Here is a 19,286-nt window from a genome sequence, read left to right as displayed (position 1 = left end):
AGGATGGACTGGATGGATCTCCTTGCAGTCCAAGGGACTCTCAAGAATCATCTCCAACACCACAGTTCAAAAGCATCAATTCTCCAGCACTCAGCTTTCTTTACAGTCCAACTCTCACATTCATACATGACTACTGGCTAAACCATAGCTTTGACTAGATGGACCTTTGTTGGCAAAGTAATGTTTCTGCTTTTTAATATGCTGTCTAGGTTGGCCATAGCTTATCTTCCAAGGAGCAAGCATCTTTTAATTTCATGGCTGCAGTCACCATGTGCAATGATTTTGGAGCCCAAGAAAATAAAGTGTGTTTCCATGGCTTTCCCCATCAATTTGCCATGAAGTGATGGGACCGGATGCCATAATCTTAGTTTTCTGAATGCTGAGTTTTAAGCCAACCTTTTCACTCTTCTCTTTCACTTTCATCAAGAGGCTCTTTAGTTCTTCCTCACTTTCTGCCATAAGGGTGGTATCATCTGCATATCTGAGGTTATTGATATTTCTCCTGGGCATCTTGATTTCAGTCTGTGCTTCAACCAGCCTGCCATTTCACAGGAGGCACTCTGCATATAATGACTAGGGTGACAATATAAAGCCTTGATGTTTGATGTACTCCTTTTCTGATTAAGAACCAGTCTGTTGTTCCATGTCCAATTCTAACCGTGGCTTCCTGACCTGCATACAAATTTCTCAGGAGGTAGGTCAGGTGGTCTGGTATTCCCATCTCTTTCAGAATTTTCCACCGTTTGTTGTGATCCACACAGTCAAAGGCTTTGGCATAGTCAATAAAGCAGAAGTAGATGTTTTTCTGGAACTCTCTTGCTTTTTCGATGATTCAGTGGATGTTGGCAATTTGATCTCTGGTTCCTCTGCCTTTTCTAAAATAAGCTTGAACATCTGGAATTTCACAGTTCATGTACTGCTGAAGCCTGGCTTGGAGAATTCTGAGCATTACTTTGCTAGTGTGTGAGATGATGATTGCAATTGTGCGGTAGTTTGAGCATTCTTTGGCATTGCCTTTCTTTGGGATTGGAATGAAAACTGACCTTTTCCAGTCCTGTGGCCACTGCTTTGTTTTCCAGATTTGCTGGCATATTGAGTGCAGCACTTTGACAGCATCACCTTTCAGGATTTGAAATAGCTCCACTGGAATGCCATCACCTCCACTAGCTTTGTTCGTAGTGATGCTTCCTAAGGCCCAGTTGACTTCACATTCCAGGATGTCTGGCTCCAGATGAGTGATCACACCATTGTGGTTATCTGGGTCATGAAGACCTTTTTTGTATAGTTCTTCTGTGTATTCTTGCCACCTCTTCTTAATATCTATGGTGAAAGGTTTTCCAGAATTGATCATTAATCCCATCATTTCCCAGGAGCTGAGCTGCCATGTGGCAAGCCCCACAGGCAAAACCGGCAGCAGTAGCACTTTACAGCCTTTCTTGGGAAAGAAGGTATAAATGCCTAGCAACAGAAAGGAAGCAGCCGGCCTGCAAAGTTACCACTGTACTTCTGAAATAATCAAAAGTTCTCACTATTCTAGAAGAGGCTAAAGGATACTTTTAAAATTAGGGTTGCTGCTAAGTCACTTCAGTCGTGTCTGATTCTGTGTGACCCCATAGACGGCAGCCCACCAGGCTCCCTCGTCCCTGGGATTCTCCAGGCAAGAACACTGGAGTGGGTTGCCATTTCCTTCTCCAATGCAGGAAAGTGAAGTGAAAGTGAAGTCGCTCAGTCATGTCCGACTCTTCGAGACCCCATGGACTGCAGCCCTCCAGGCTCCTCCATCCATGGGATTCTCCAGGCAAGAGTACTGGAGGGGGGTGCCAGTGCCTTCTCTGAAAATCAGGGTTAACATGGGGGAAAGGGTGAATCCAGTTTCCCCATGTGTATTCATTTCAGTAGACTTTCCTTGTCAGCAGGAAATGAAACATTTACTCTGCCTTTTTGGAATTGAGGAACTGCCCTTCAACAGGAACTATTCAGGTCTGGCTGGCTGACCACAGGGCAAGCTAAAGTTTAGTGTCGATTTAAAGCACACCTTTATCCACTAACCAAAATGATTTTACCTGCATGTTGCTTTACTGGTTGAAAATAAGGTACTGCCATTCATATCCTGAAGCAGCAAAATATCTTTTTTACTGCTGCCCCTTTCTGAGGTTCCATCACCCACTTTTCCTCTCATGGAATTATAACAAGTTTTTTTTAATTTAAGAGTTTCCTTTCCCTATTTTTAAAGCTGTGCTATTCACAAAAAAGTAGGCACAACTATTGTTTATAATTTTTTAATCATTCAAACATTTACCTTGTAGCACTGTCACCTCCTTAAACTGTATATATTTACATTGTCTTTATATCCACTTAAATGCTCATTTTAACTCTTGTTACTTGACCAAGTTAGAGGCTCCACCTGGCCAACAAGTTTACATTTCAATGTATGGGTGGATGTCCTATGGTCCCATGAATTTGCTAGCCGTATCAGTTGTGGCACTTACAGATAACACATTGCCAGGTGGGAAAAGTGCATAATAACAGTGTAAAAAAAGCAGTAAAAATAACGTTCATCTTTCTTAATGTTACTAGCTTGAAAAAAAAAAAATATTGGGCTGGGTAAATCTTGGTTACGAGAAGTTGTCCTATGCATTTTTAGCATGTTCAGAAACATGCCTAGCTAGCCAGTGTATGACAGTAGCAACTCTCTCTCACCTCAGTCCCATTGTAGCAATCAAAAACATCACCAAACACTGCCAGATGTCCTTCAGGGGACAAAATTGCCCACAGCTCAGAACTACCTATTAAATGAATTAAAATGAAAAGGCTAACTAAATGAATATAGATTGTTCTCAGCAATTAAAAAAAAAAAATCCTGTGATTAGGTATCATGTACGTGTGTGTGTGCTCTGCCACATCTGACTCTATCACCCCATGGAATGTAGCCTGCCAGGCTCTTCTGTCCATGGAATTTTCCAGGCAAGAATACTGGAGAGGGCTGCCATTTCCTACTCCAGGGGATCTTCCGGACTCAGGTATCATGTATAAACACAACAAATCATTTGTCTACAAAAAAGAGAAATGATAAAGTATCTCATTTAGTTTCCATCAGTGTGAAAAGTTGAGAGGTTGCACAGGATTCGTAGCTAAGAGCACAAGAGACACTGGAGCCAGTTTATAAGAGTGTACAAGTCAGCTTCAACACATTTAACCATGAAACCTTAAGTGGAATGAACATCTCCGTACTTTAGTTTCCTTATTTGAAAAATAGGGGGAAAATTGATCCATGATTCACAGGGTGGTTGCAAAGAGTAAATGTTTTAAAACATGTAACTGAACATAGTAAGGACTATATTTGTTACTATCATCATCTTCATTTAATTGCATTTAAATTTATGGCAAAATCAGTTCACTTTCCTTCCAATTCTCTACCTTGGAGAAAAGCTATTATATGAAAAGGAATAGTAATAATGAGACTTAAGAAAATGGGTCAAAAACATCTTTCAAATATATCCTACATGATAACAATTGGCAGTTTAATCTGCATATATTTGGCACCTTGCAGTTTTCATATCAACACATATGAATCTGCCATATTCTTTAAACTGCATGATATCCCATTGTATAAATGAAACTATTTACCAGACCACTATTGATAAATACTTCAATTGTATCCAGTTTGTGTTTGTATGTGGGTTTTATATATTTTTTTTTGGTATTATAAACAATGCTGCAATAAACAATCCTGAACATGCAACTTGGTCAAATTTTGAAAGCTACTTTACAAAGCTGGATTTCTATTTCAGCACTGAATTAAATGTATTTCAGGTCTGTTACTAAAGCAAATTCTGACAATGCTAGTTATCACTTCTGCTAGACTTTACCAAAAGAATTCTAAAACACTCCTGTAACTGGAGATGTGAGATGTTCTGGCCACATATAGTACAGTAACCACTCCAAGGCTGAAGAAACTACAAAGAGGACACTTTCTAGGAATAACTCAAGACATTTTTATGGGAGTTTCTTTGAACCAAAATTTTAACTATTAATCTGTCTGTCAGTCAAATAGAAACAGTCATACTTGGTGGCTTTGAAAAGAGTAAAGCAGGAGTTTTGTGGCTTCAGCACTCTCACATGTGAGATAGTAAACAACAAGGGCTAAAGACATCAGTTTAAACTCAAAGAATAACAGATTGTACAATTAATTTGTTATTAGCTGTCTGAAGAATGGCCAAAATATACTGATTATTTGATTTTCTACTTTTCCATTTATTTCTTCCATTTTGTATTAATTTAGGTTCTTGGCAAAGACTCAAAATGAACATCTGCAAGACATAAATAACCCATTGCAATGCTGGAGACCCGGGTTCAATCCCTGGGTTTGGAAGATCCCCTAGAGAAGGGAATGGCTACCCACTCCAGTATTCTGGCCTGGAGAATTCCACGGACAGAGGAGCCTGGGGGACTACAGTCCATGGGGTCACAAAGACACAACAGTGACTTTCACTTTGGCAAGGCCTCAAAACATACCTACACAAGGGAAGCCAAAATATCACTTTCCCCCAAGGAAAAAATATATAGTTTGCTTAAGTAAACTCCAAGACTGATTGACGATGGTTGGAAAATCTATGCAAAAGTTATCAGAAACCAAAGATTTAATCTGTCCCCAAAGATCAGGGTACTACTCAGCTCTAGCTATTTAGCAAAGATCATTGTTGGCAGTATCTGGCAGATCACACCAGGACACAAGAAAATACCAATGCACACCCAAGGCCCAGAAAATAGCAATGCACACCCAAGGCCCCATCCTTACAAATCTGCCAATATGGGGAACATCCTTGCCAAAATTAGCATCTTGTCTGAAGAAGGTATTTAATTCTCTTCAGATCTATTCAGTCATTTATTCCTGAACTTACACAAGCAAATTTGAAGTGTATATATATATATATATATATATATATATTATAAATATTTGGAATGTATCAATTATAAATATGCACAGGTTAGACTTCGCCTGAAAAAAATCCAAATATTAAACAATCCATCAGTTTCAGGTTACTTACAGGTAGCACTGCAAAAACCATGCTACTCAAAAATGCAGCTAGGACTGTTGGAAGGACCATTTGTTCAGGAAACGCTCCCAAAGTGGGATATTTTCAGTCATTTAAAAATATTACATTGTCATTACAGTTGTTAGACAATAATGGAAAAAAAGGATATGACAGACTGTTAAGACATGACTCATATCGAGATGACAATCAAGCAGGGAATAGAGAATACAATATATACTTGACTCTCCCACCACCAATGACCCTACCCAAATCCAATATTATCCTCCATCAAGGTTAAAGATTTTGGAGAAGTCTCCAATTTTTTGGATCACATACTTCTAAAGAAGCAAATCTGAAAATACAATGAAAATATATGGCTAGCAATTCATTTATGCTATTAATGCTACTGTAAGTACTACTATAAAATAAAAAGAGTAAGACTAAAATTGGTAAAAACAAAAGTTCTAATATTTATTGAACTGAACTGAACACTGTAATAGTCAGTTTCACATACCTAAGGTGTGCATACTCTACTTTGGACTCCCGTTTCAGAAAATGACTTCACATTTTAATTCAGGAAACATATACCCCTTTCCTGATCTTGATAATTTCTATTTCCTAAAAGACTAGAAAATTTTAAATGAGATATGCAGAAGACACTGCTCTGCACAGAGGCTTTCAACAAATACTAGTTATAATTAAAGATGATTACTGTAACTTAAAAGTGCGCCATTTCATGTTTGCTGCTGCTGCTGCTGCTAAGTCGCTTCAGTCGTGTCCGACTCTGTGCGACCCCACAGACGGCAGCCCACCAGGCTCCCCCATCCCTGGGATTCTCCAGGCAAGAACACTGGAGTGGGTTGCCATTTCCTTCTCCAATGCTTGGAAGTAAAAAGTGAAAGTGAAGTCGCTTAATCGTGTCAGACTCCTAGCGACCCCATGGACTGCAGCCTACCAGTCTCTTCCGTCCATGGAATTTGCCAGGCAAGAGTACTGGAGTGGGCATTTCATGTTTACTTATAAAATCAGAGAAGGCAATGGCACCCCACTCCAGTACTCTTGCCTGGAAAATCCCATGGACGGAGGAGCCTGGTAGGGTGCAGTCCATGGGGTCGATAAGAGTCGGACACAACTGAGCGACTTCACTTTCACTTTTCACTTTCATGCATTGGAGAAGGAAATGGCAACCCACTCCAGTGTTCTTGCCTGGAGAATCCCACGGACAGGGGAGCCTGGTGGGCTTCTGTCTATGAGGTCACACAGAGTCGAACACGACTGAAATGACTTAGTAGTAGTAGTAGTATCTATAAAATTCGATTCAGAAACAATGGATAGCACTTTTAAAAAAGTCAAAAGTTTTGGGGATATGAAATTAGATGTGAAAATACAGGACAAAACATTTACCCAAATTATCCATTGCTTGTATTCTTAGAGTTGAAGTCTGTGAAATGTACATTAAATAAAATCAGGAACTGTTTGAAAAGTGAGAACGTTAATTATATGGTTTGGTAAATCATTTACAGATTAGCTTAATCATATACGGTTGGGAAAGAAACCAGGATGAAAAATAATCGTAAATGGAGAATAATTTTGGTTTATTTAGGTTTCCTGGCTTTGTGATGGAAAGTAAACTGTTTTGAAAAATGAGAGTTGACATTAACTGTACAGACTGTTTTCTGGCTCTGTATAAAGGCTAAAATCAATTTAATATCAGTACATATTTAAATTATTTTAATCGTACTGGGGACATGGTATCCAAATGACCTCATGTTTAGACCTCTGCCAATTTTCTACCATTGATTTGTCTTGTATCTTTGGAACCTGGGCCAATAGGACTTTTGTTCTACCTGCTGTTTATGCCTATTGAATAATCTCTCAGCTTTAGTCTTGGCCTCATGCTCTCACTATCATGGAAGTCCCACAGAGTTACACTTTTTTTTTTTTTTTTCTTTTTATAAATCCCTTGCTACATCCCCAGTGCCTAGTACCTGGCATACTTCAAGCATTCAATACTGATATAAAGAATAAAGTCACCGATCCTTCCTCACATTTCAAGTCCTCTGAAGGCAGAAATAAACAGTGAAACCTGTATATAGATAAAGACTTCCTTCTCTGTCAACCCAGAGTCCACCTTCACAAGCTGAAAGCAGCCCAAATGCTACAGGTAACAGGAATCCCAACAGACAACCACAGGGTCAACATAGGTACCCTGTCCTCTGGCAACTACTTCTCAGTGTTTTTGTTTGTCCACATCTCTCCAACCTCTAAATATTTTAGTTCTTCGAGGTTCAGTCTTTTCTACCCTACTCACCCCATGTCATTTAGTCTTGAGGCTTTACATTTTTATCTCTGGCCTTGACCACTCCTTTGATGACAAATAATATATTGAAGAGCCCACTCAAAAGCTTCCAGATGTCTAGTTGATACCTCACCATAACTGAGCTTGACTTCTGGATATCTCCCCTTCCCCAGAAAACAGCTGAAGTACTCACTCAGCCAAGTCTGGCCTTGATCAGACTAACTGCAGTCAACTCACAGACCAAGAAAGAAATTTTCAGTTTCACCCACTGAATTTTGAGGTGATTTGGTATGCAGCAAATATTGATCAATACTTCACCCTAATTAAAAATGCAATTCTCCATCTTGACTCTTATATGTCCTATCTCCCTTCTTTTTCTTTTCCTATATAGCACTTATTACTAACATTCATATATTTTACTTATATCTCTTTTTTTTCTTTGCTATATCTCCCATTAAAATAAAAGCTCTACGTGGACAGACATTTTTGTTTAATTGATTCAGTACTCTATCCCCAGAACCTAGAAATGAACCTACTACTCAAGCACTCATTAAATATATGGAGATTAAATGAATTAAAAATTAGCTCTGTATTCACACCTCCGATATAATTCCTCTATTACAACATTCAGTACACTGCACTTTTGTCAAAAAATACAGTTAATATCTCCATTCAATATGAGTCATCTAATACGACTTAAACCCTGGTCATGACATTAAAAATTTCCATTTTATTATTTAGCTTTGAAGATATGCTCATTAAGTTTTTCCAGAAGATATAAAGGAGTTTAACGGCCCTTGAGTTGCAAGCTCCTAGGCAAGTTTTAACTCCCTTAAATGTGTTAAGACAAAATACCAAGTATCCAATTCCTTTATCAGGGGTTGGCATGAAATCTCTCCATAAAATGGTATTGCTGTCTGTTCTTTGTATTTGATGGAGATTTTTTCCTAATTTATAGATCAGGAAACACATTTAAGGGAGTTAAAACTTAATGAGCATATCTTCAAAGCTAAATAGTATCATTATGATTATTCCATATTTTAGAAATTACACTGATGAAATAAAGTAAGACAAGAAATATTGGAAGGGATTCAATTATTATTTTCTGGTGATACGTAGCTAGAAAATTTATGAGAGAAAGCAAAACTGAATCAATAAGGATATTTCAGTCAGTAAACTGAGTAAAAGACATACCACAAATCAGTTTCTCTTTTACCAGTAGCAAAAACAAACTAAAAAAATTTAGGGGAAAAAGAGAACCCACTCACAGTAACAAACATTATATAATATCCAGGAATAAATTTAATGAGAATGGTACAAGACTACATGATAAGCTATACAATATTTCACTGAACATAAAATACAACGTGAATACTTAATATTGACTACCTCAGCAGTTTCTATATCTTCTCTATCAGCCAGACTAGAAACTTGGAATCCTATCCCTCTCATTCTTCCATTTGAAGTCATTCAGAGTCCTACCTATTTCACGTCATATATATTTCTTAAATTTGTCACCTTTTTGCTAACTCCACTTCAATTATCTCAGCCATCCTTTGGAAAGACTCCAGTAAAATAAATATTCTCCCTACTTCTGGGCTTATCTTCCTCAGAGTGTCAGAGTAATCTATCTAAAACACAAACCTAACTATCAGGACCCAGTTTGAAACCAGAGATCACCACTTAATTCAAGATAGAGTCCCAGCTCAAAGGCTAGTACAGCCTTCAGTCATCTGGACCCAGCTCCATTTCCTCCTCCTCCTTTTCCCCTTTTGGGTCTTAAAAATATGGCTCTGTTTCTCATATTGGGATACACGAGATGTCAGACCTTTTCACAGCTCAATTTTTGGTGAGGATTTTCTTAGAAAGATGTTATTTTACATTAAAATAAATATGGAGATGCAAAATGTGTGCGACTGCTCAAGTTAAAATGCAAGATTTCAAAGGATAGCACTTTCAGCACACAGCTTTGACCCTTTCCCTCAGATCTAAATGGGGACAATCGTGAGGTACTTCTCATTGTGAATGAAAAGTCTAATGCTGTCAAACTGTTATCACCTGTATTGCCAAGGACCTAAGATGTAACTGACACTTGCTGAGAACATAACTATGCCAGACAACTGTTCGTCATTGGTTAGCTCATTTTATAACCTGACATGACTTCATCTCTACTACTCTCTCTCACCCTCGCTTTCTACTCCAGCCATAGCAAGGTCCTTGCTGTTCTTTATATTATCAGGCTCCATTTCAAAGCTTTCCCCCTTGCTATTCTATCTAGAAATGTTTCCCCTTAGAAAGCACAGGTCTTTTTCGACTCTTCAAGTATTTTTCAAATCATGCTTTCTCTATCCTGACCTCCCATTTCTCTTTTTTAAACCATTACTCTAGAGGAGTAATTCTCTTTTTCTCCATCTCCCTTTCCTTACTGTGCTTATTATTTACTTTTTTTTCCCCTATCAGAATGTAATGGTAGGATTTTTGTTTCATGACAATAGGATTTTTACTTTGTTCACTGAATCTAGTGCTTAGACCAATGCCTAGCATGCTGTAGGCTCCAGCTATTTATTCAATGAGCAATCGTATGAAATAGATGCTACTGTTACTCAGATTTTACTTCAAGATGAGATCGAAACATTGAGAATTTGTCTACGGTCACAAAAAGGTAGACCTAGGATTTGTAAGCGAACAGCCTGGCTCCGCTCCTTACCATAATCGCATTATGCCTCTAATTGGTGAATTTTGTACCTACTATTATCCTCTACATTTAATTCCTTCCCAGCAGGGTCCCTAACTAGCAGGATTAGCCCACTTTATACACTCGATAATTGTTTACAGAATGAATAAATGCATAAACACATTAATTACCCAATGATTTATGCCTCAATTTTTTTTACCTTTCAGAATTAAACTGCTTTTTAATATAAAAATAATTCGTCTTTAAAAATGTAGTGACGCAAAATAGGCTTTTTTGAATTGACAAAACATAATTTCTGACAGATGGTTTAATAAAAAGGATGTGTACCCAGTTCTTAAAATTTTCTCTAAACTGGCTTTTAAAGCTTCATTCAACAATACCGTACAATAAGCAAAAAAGCTCCAGAACCACTCTGACTCATTTCATGATATTCACATGCATAATACTATTTCTGAACAAAAACCGCGAACAGTGCCATTCCCTTAGACACCAAGATTTATAAATCCACCACGCCAAATAAAAGCAGACACCTTCACTTACAAAACTGACGCTAATAAGAACAGCCTTCGGAGCAACACCTGGCACAGGAGTCACCTGGGCCAGCTTTCTCAAATAAATTGACAGCGACTATCGTAAGCGCATGACTAACTTGCCACCGAATCCGAACGGCCATAGGTTTACTCAGAAACCAACATTCCTCAGTAGAAGCGGTGGACAAACAAGCGATTTTAAAAACAGGCCTCTCCCGGGCCGCCTCAAAATCTAGAACCCAAGATTCTCCTCCTCAGAGCTCCTCACCGTGTCTAGACTAGGGGAAAGCGACCATTTCTCAGGAAGAAGATGACGCACAAAGAAACAACTGGCCACCCACGGTGAAGGCCAAGGAAGCAAATGCAAAGAGGGCCCACAGACGAACAGGGACCCCATGCTACCCCACCGCCCCCTACGCCAGTGGAGCCGCAACTGACTTCTCGCGAGATTTCTCAGCTTCACGGGATCTCGAACTAAAACCTCGCGGCTTTTCAGATCGGGGGGTCTGAAAGGACAACTACTAGCCCGCCTTACGGACTCACACTGGGCCTCGACATCCCCCACCTCCACCACTCCATCCCAGCCCTCCCTTTCCTTCGTAGGGTGCCATCCTCAAGTTGCCAAGGGACTTCCGGAGCTCAACCGGAATCGGAAGCTTCTGGGAGCGAGGGGGTGGAGAACAAAAATCAAAAAAAGCGCGGTAAAAGCTGGAGGACGGTGGTGGTACCCGCTCCAAGCGGCCCTGCGGCGGGTCCGGATGGACTCCACTGCCTGCTTGAAGTCTTTGCTTCTGAGCATCAGTCAGTATAAAGCCGTTAAGTCCGAGGCGAACACCGCTCAGCTTTTGCGGCACTTAGAGGTAAGTAAGGGGCTCCGGGGATGGCGGACGAGACGGACTTCCCTGTAGCCTTCGTTCACTTGGTGGCCGAGACTGTAGCGGTCTCAGCTTCGAAAACAAAGGGCAACTCCTCGCTCCCACCGCTGTCTTTTTGTATTGGTATAGAAAGCGAGAGATTGTCACCTTTGAATTCCCACCCAACCCCAGGCCTCTCCGCGTTCAGCTGACTGCAGTGAGGAAAGAGTACTGAAAGCCCTAGGAAGCGGGAGGGTGAGACAAAAGGTGGGGGAATTTCAGCGTATTTGGAGTTGGTAGAGGAAAGAGCTCCGAGCTGTATCTTTTCCTTTGCTGCTTATTTTCGTTTTTCCATTGTAACAGGCCTTTTCAGAGGTACAGCAATTCTCAGAGGTGGAGATGCTAGAGAATAAGGATTAAATTTTGATTTATCTCTTGTCCCTTAGGCATTTTGCAATCTGAACCTGTTGCTTATTGCTTTTATTTGAACTCATGTTGATCTCGAGCTTGAAAATTACTCTTTCAATTTACTCTGGATTGAGGACCAATCTTCTTTACTAGTAATCATAATCCTTTTTTCTTTACCAAAATGTATTGCTCACAGTTTTTCAGTCCTAAAATGCTGAATTGTTGTCACTTTTTCCGTTACTTCCCAATGATTTGCCTCTAGAGTGTGCTTATTTTGTGTTAAAAGGTATAACCACAGCTTTCTGTGATCCTGTTTGTTTTTAGACTCTTAAACTCCGGCTGTCATTTCTTATACTTTAATGGAATTCCAATTAATATTGACATCAGTTTAATAAAAAGTAATTAAGCTCAAAGTTACTCTTAATTCTGTGTTGCAGCTTCTCAACATAGAATTGAACATAATTTTAAAATATATCCTATTTGTTATATTAATCCTATGATAAAAGGCTAAATTTGCAAAGATTAGAAACTGCTACGAAGAAGGCTATTGTGAATGGCCCAGCAACATCAGCCTTTGCTCTAACTGGTGTACACTCAAGGTTACTTGTGTAACCTTGAGAACTCTCAAGGTTCTCTGGTGCTCCTCCTCTTACTACTTGAGCTGCCTGTCTCCTAAGAATACTTGTTTTCTTTAAGAATTAAGTTAAGAATTTTAGATTGTAATCTGAAACATTGTTTATTTTTGAGAATAAACAGGTATGTTATGAATCTGAGCTGAGTGTTATCAACAATTGAAAGAGACTTCAAAGAAATTTGAGGCTTAGAGATTGACTTCTATGTACTCTGTTCTCAGACTTTTCAAGAGGTTTACCAAAAACACTTCTATCATTTAGTTGAAATATAACACACGTGCATTGCATGAAGTGCATTAATGTTAAATGAAGAGCTTGGTAGTTTTATTTATTTTTAAACCAAAGTGTACTCTCAAGTAGCTACGACCTGTTATCATGAGGTAGAACATTTCCAGCACCACATAAGTTGTCCCTTACATGGATTGTTCAGATGTCCCTTGTCCAGATAAGTGGATTCATGTGTACTTTTTATAATGCCCTATAGGATAGTGTAACAGGCAAACCTAACCTAATTAGTGGAAGAGAATTAGAGAAAGCTTAGTAGAGGAAACAAAACCAGACTGGAATAATTACATTAGTTAGTGAAGGGATAGGTGATCTTCCATGTAGAGGGAACAGCGTGTATGAATTTTCTAAATTGGAAAAGTGTGGCAGTGCCACTTTGGAAAAACTGGGTTATATGTAAGATGGAGAAGTGAAAATTGCCATTTCTTAACTAACACGTTTTAATGACTGTTTTCTAGGTAATTTCTGGACAGAAGCTCACTCGATTATTTACATCAAATCAGATACTACCAAGTGAATGCTTAAGTTGCCTTGTAGAACTACTTGAAGACCCAAACATAAGTGCCACACTGATCTTAAGTATCATCAGTTTGCTATCTCAACTAGGTAATGTATTTAGTTTCTCTTTTATTTTTTAGAAGATGCATGAATTTAGTATTTTCTTAAAGGGCAGGTTCCATTACAGAATCTTTTGGAGGATGATTCACATTTGAAAGATGTCTTAGAAAAAAAATATTTCTTTGCTGCAGGACCTCTTTGAACTATCTTGTTGTGGATCTCCTGTAAAGGGAATATTATACGCATCCTTTTTTAAGATTATTGAAACAGAATCTGAAGCATATCAAGGGTTCAGTGGTCTACAGAAAAGAATGTACCTTGGGAAATGTACATTTCCCTGCTGCTGCTGCTAAGTTGCTTCAGTTGTGTGTGACTCTGTGCGACCCCATAGATGGCAGCCCATCAGGCTCCCTGGTCCCTGGGATTCTCCAGGCAAGAACACTGGAGTGGGTTGCCATTTCCTTCTCCAGTGAATGAAAGTGAAAAGTGAAAGTGAAGTTGCTCAGTCGTGTCCGACTCTTAGCGACCCCATGGACCGCAGCCTACCAGGCTCCTCCGTCCATGGGATTTTCCAGGCAAGAGTACTGGAGTGGGGTGCCATTGCCTTCAAATTTAAAAAAATACATGTACAAATGTCAGTATGAACAGTATTGGAAAATCATAACTAGTGATCAAAATATCATCCTTTTTTTGATAGACTATACTAAACCTAGAGCTAAAAGCTAAAAATGCAAGTGTTGCTTTTTCTGTTTTTCCCTGCCTTGTCTTAGTTTTTAGATTTTAATTCACTGGTTACTTTTTTTCCTGATTTGTGTTTGGGGGTACAAGGGAGATATTTCTGTGTGTGGTTATAAAATTAGTACATGCTTATTTTAAAAAAAAAAACTGATACAGAAGTGGTAACAGATCATTTCAAATAGACCATAAAAATGTTCAATATCTGTGTTGTCCAGTATAGTAGCCACCATGGTTGAAATTCTGAATTGGGAGGTATTTGTAAATAACATAGCCACATCATATTTTATATTTTTATATAATGGTAAATTTAATATGAAGTAAGTTTTAAATTATTTGTCTTTCATCCATTAAGGCCATATATAAAGATGATTTACTTCGTGTCATTTTATTTTAACTTACAGCTGTAGACAATGAAACTAGAGACTGTCTTCAAAATACATACAACCTAAATAGTGTGCTGGCAGGAGTGGTTTGTCGGAGCAGTACTTGCCACAATGATTCAGTGTTTTTGCAGGTATACACACCTACTTTCCACTTCATGCTTATTCTTCCTTATTTTCAAATCAGAATTGATAGTATCTATTATGAAGTGCTGACATACAGTGTACTGCGTGCTGGCATTAATACTGCATAGTTAGGCACAGTTCTCACCATCATTAAATTTAAAAACTGGTTATTCACATGTACTACCACTTAAGAGATTCTAAAGAAGAAAATTTACATCTAGCACTATTATTGAAGGAAAATTCACATAAGTATTTTGACAGATTTATAAACATAGATGTCAACATTTTGAGGTGTAAGCTGTTCATTTTAAAATTTTAATTTAAAGTTAGTGTCTCTGATGTATAGAACAGTCTTATGGACTCTGTGGGAGAGGGAGAGGGTGGGAAGATTTGGGAGAATGGCATTGAAACATGTAAAATATCATGTATGAAACGAGATGCCAGTCCAGGTTCAATGCACGATACTGGATGCTTGGGGCTGGTGCACTGGGACGACCCAGAGGGATGGTATGAGGAGGGAGGAGGGTTCAGGATGGGGAACACATGTATACCTGTGGTGAATTCATTTTGATATTTGGCAAAACTAATACAATTATGTAAAGTTTAAAAATAAAATAAAATTAATTTAAAAAATTAAAAAAATAAATAAAGTTAGTATCTAGGCTCATACTGTTGAGGAAACATTCTATAAAAATTAAAGCTATATAGATTTAGTCTTCTTTAACATAGGCTCAATGCTCTTATACCCATATTTCTCTGAACCTAAAATGCCGTCAGTTGTAAGAAAGAAAAACATTGTAAATTAAACTGACATGCAATTTTAAAGATGATAAAATATGAATAATATATATCTTAGAATTGATAGAATATATTCTCAACTTGCATATAAGTTTAAGATGATTAAGTAAACCAGGTTGCTGACACAATGCTGTGTTTGAGATAGAATGTATAGAAATGTGTGAATCAGGAGGTGAACTTTTAAAGTCTCATTAATTGTGTATGTTTAAGTAAAATCTCATTACTTGCATGTGAAAATAGAACCTTTCTAAGATATGGAAAGAGTTTTACTCTAAATGCCTCCTAAAATGCTTACATGCTCAGAATATGTGTAGGAGTTCATTTTTGTGATCATGCAAATATATTTTTATGTGTTTATATTCATTGCTATTTTCTTATTCTCAGTGCATTCAGCTTCTGCAGAGGTTAACATACAACATCAAAATTTTGCATTCTGGTGCCAATATAGATGAATTAATTACATTCCTGATAGATCATATGTGAGTATGCAACCACACATGTAACCAAATAATCTACTGGTTTATGTTTTTTTTTTAATGTAGAAGAAGTGTTGATTCCATTATAAGCACTTACACAATTAGTCATAGAGAGTAACAGGCCTGCTGGTGAAACAAGTCACCTAAAATAGAGGTGGTCTCAAACTAGTGGTCAAGGACTAACCCCTTTAAAAAAACAACAACAACAACTCTTATCCAGGATTAATTTAATTTTAAAAACTAATATAAGCTATCAATTGACTCTTTTCAATTTAACTAAACAGTCTACCTAAACAACCAGGTAAAGACATACATCTGTACAACTTGTAGTCCCAAGTTTTCTTTTTAAAACCATTTCACAGACAGGAAAAAAATAATATGAAACCATTCAAGAAATACAATGACAAGCAAAAATACATAGGGAAAGAGGAACACATTGAACACATTGAGCTTCCCTGGTAGCTCAGTTGGTAAAGAATCCACCTCAATGCAGGAGACCCTGGTTCATTTACTGGGTTGGGAAGATCCACTGGAGAAAGGATAGACCACCCACTCCAGTATTCTTGGACTTCCCTTGTGGCTCAGCTGGTAAAGAATCCACCTGCAATGTGGGAGACCTGGGTTCAATCCCTGAGTTGGCAAGATCCCCTGGAGAAGGGAAAGGCCACCCACTCCAGTATTCTGGCCTGGAGAATTCCATAAACTGTATAGTCCATAGGGTCACAAAGAGTTGGACGAAACTGAGCAACTTTCACTTTCAGGAACACATTGTGTTGACTTACTGGTTTATTTTTAACTAAAATATGTAATAATTCAATTTTTCTTAAATAATTTTTTCCCTAATTTTTAAACTGAGATAATGACTCCTGTTTATTCATTGGATGATTTCAAGGATCAAATGGTGTTTTTGATCAGTTTTTATAACAGAAACTTATGAATTGATTGAGACAGAAAAACTTATTGAAACTGAAAATTATGTTTTTATTTAATCTTCTTGAAGGAATATACTGATGAGATAGCATATGATTGCTCTGATAATTATTTCTATATTTTTATGCTAAATTGAGTAGGATCATTGACTTTCAAAACATGAAATAAATGATCAGTACTATTCAAAACTTGGCAGTCTTCACATGTTAATCAGATTTTTCTTTTTGCTTATGAAAAGGAAGGAATTTAAATGTGTAAATGACTGTTTTTGAGTAATTTAGAAGGAACTTAATATTTTTATCTTTTATTATTTTTCTTAAAACAGTCAGTCTTCTGAAGATGAGTTGACAATGCCTTGTCTAGGATTATTGGCAAATCTTTGCCGGCACAATCTTTCTGTTCAAACGCACATAAAGACTTTGGTAAGAAGTTTATAAAATGTTTCTTTTATTTTGTGGTAGGCTCACCTTTTTCTTTAAAAAGAAATTTAACAAGAATTTGTGTTGTCTAGCTGACTTATCAAAGTTAACAAAGCATCAGATTGACGTAAATAACTTGAAGTACTCTAGCCTTCATATATGTTTAATTAAGACGAGTTAATACAAATGTTAATTTATATACTAGAAATTTTTCTTCTGTAGCATCTCATTATTTGTTGTGTTGAATAATATAAGAAATGCTGAGTTTTGTGCTAATAGAGAGGAGACATGCCATTGGCAGTTGCATTTACCTCAGTCTTGTATTTCTACACAATCAATTACAACTTTCTCAAAAAGATTTATAAGTGCCTAGCACCATTACCCGGAGAAGGCAATGGCACCTCACTCCAGTACTCTTGGCTGGAAAATCCCATGGGCGGAGGAGCCTGGTAGGCTACAGTCCATGGGGTTGCTAAGAGTTGGACACAACTGAGCGACTTCACTTTCACTTTTCACTGTCATGAATTGAGGAAGGAAATGGCAACCCACTCCAGTGTTCTTGCCTGGAGAATCCCAGGGACAGGAGAGCCTGGTGGGCTGCTGTCTATGGGATCGCACAGAGTCGGACACAACTGAAGTGGCTTTAGCAGTAGCAGTAGCATCATTACCAGTACTTGTGAGAAGTGAAGGAACTCAAATGAGGTTTATCTGAACCACTGTTAGAAATATATTAAATCAGGAAAGTTCATTGATTCTTTAGTTTCTTTATGAACAGTTCCCTTGCTGTACAATATTCAGTATTACTTGTTTAGTTTTAAATTTAACAGTATCTCATTTGTTCATGTGCTGGATTTTTCTGGCCTCATCCTGTTTTGTTGGTGGAGGTTATTTTGAGCCATGAAACTGTTTGAGAAAGGTAAACATTTGCTCATAAACTCAAACTACAGACTGCTGTTTACTCAGATTGTACCTGTTCATACTACTGTAAGCAATTTGTGAAAGTACCACTTACACCTTGAATGATCTCTAAGTTGATAATAATATTTAAAAAAGTTTACCTATTCTGTGCAAGACAAACTTTCTAAAACAAAATGTAAGGCTCATAATTTTTTCATTCTAATCTATTTTTAAATTTTTTTCTTCCTCAGAATAATGTGAAATCTTTTTATCGAACTCTCATAAGCTTCTTGGCCCATAGTAGTTTAACTGTGGTTGTGTTTGCACTTTCAATATTATCCAGTTTGACATTAAACGAAGAGGTTGGGGAAAAGGTAAAAATTTTTTTGCAATTTATGAAACTAATTCTAAAGTTTATATTCTCTGATAATTTAAAAGTTGTTGAGACTCTGAGTTTTAGTGTGGTGTCAACGTAAACTTTTTTTTTTGTATAATATCCTTTTCCTGATTTGTTTTTAAGCTGTTCCATGCACGAAATATTCATCAGACATTTCAGCTAATATTTAATATTCTCATAAATGGGGATGGCACACTGACCAGAAAGTATTCAGTTGATCTACTGGTGGATCTTCTTAAGAATCCTAAAATTGCTGATTATCTTACCAGGTATGGCTATCTGACTAACTTAGGACGTTTTTTAAACCAAAATGTATTTGTAATAAAACTGCCTTTTTACACTTAGTAAACTTGGACTCTACTTACTTACAATAGACTAAAATCAGAATGTTTTCATGTGCTTTATGTTCCTGTTCTTTTTGTTTTTCTGACTTGAAATATGAAAGTATAACAAGGGTATGTGTGTATTTTTTACTTTGTCTTAGGTAAATAAGGTTGTACCATTCTCCACAATATACATATCTTGATTAATCTTTGCAAAACCAGTTTTACCTCTGAACAGTATGATTATCTTACATAAAAATCCTTTTAATGTATCAGTTTCATACTTATCATTTGATGTGTGTTTTTATTTTAAACCTAGGTATGAGCACTTTTCTTCATGTCTTAATCAAGTATTAGGTCTTCTTAATGGAAAGGATCCTAATTCTTCTTCAAAGGTATATATAGCTTTTTGTTTTTAAAGTTTTTAAAAACTACAATATGCAGAAAAATGTAAGTGCACAGATCTCTGAATCTTTGCAAAATGAACACAGCCATGTAACCAAGA

The 19,286-nt window shown here is 37.4% G+C and overlaps 2 protein-coding genes across 13 annotated transcripts in view; one reads left to right on the top strand and one right to left on the bottom strand.

Annotated features, from left to right (window-relative positions):
• The window catches only part of DZIP3 (DAZ interacting zinc finger protein 3), a 129,841-nt gene extending 118,838 nt beyond the window's left edge, over positions 1-11,003 (bottom strand). For 10 of the 11 annotated variants that reach the window (XM_059885574.1, XM_059885566.1, XM_059885564.1 and 7 more), the window contains exon 1: positions 10,829-10,995. The gene's annotated coding sequence lies outside the window, so the exon portion shown is untranslated. Of the gene's footprint in view, positions 1-10,828 lie in introns of all 11 variants that reach the window. The other variant, NM_001076092.2, reaches the window with a different exon arrangement.
• Positions 11,004-11,046: 43 nt separating this feature from the next.
• Positions 11,047-19,286, top strand: part of CIP2A (cellular inhibitor of PP2A) — a 29,040-nt gene continuing 20,800 nt past the window's right edge. The window contains exons 1-8 of one of the 2 annotated variants that reach the window (XM_005201339.4): positions 11,047-11,420; positions 13,198-13,345; positions 14,437-14,549; positions 15,724-15,818; positions 17,071-17,167; positions 18,313-18,435; positions 18,582-18,727; positions 19,101-19,176. In XM_005201339.4, the coding sequence (XP_005201396.1) occupies positions 11,319-11,420; positions 13,198-13,345; positions 14,437-14,549; positions 15,724-15,818; positions 17,071-17,167; positions 18,313-18,435; positions 18,582-18,727; positions 19,101-19,176 (900 nt within the window). In that variant the 5' untranslated portion in view covers positions 11,047-11,318. The remainder of the gene's footprint in view (positions 11,421-13,197; positions 13,346-14,436; positions 14,550-15,723; positions 15,819-17,070; positions 17,168-18,312; positions 18,436-18,581; positions 18,728-19,100; positions 19,177-19,286) is intronic. The other variant, NM_001103284.2, reaches the window with a different exon arrangement.

The sequence above is a fragment of the Bos taurus genome, chromosome 1 (assembly GCF_002263795.3).
Source record: "Bos taurus isolate L1 Dominette 01449 registration number 42190680 breed Hereford chromosome 1, ARS-UCD2.0, whole genome shotgun sequence".
Taxonomy (NCBI): domain Eukaryota; kingdom Metazoa; phylum Chordata; class Mammalia; order Artiodactyla; family Bovidae; genus Bos; species Bos taurus.
The sequence above is the reverse complement of the archived record's forward strand: the minus strand, read 5'-3'. Positions and strand labels throughout refer to the sequence as shown.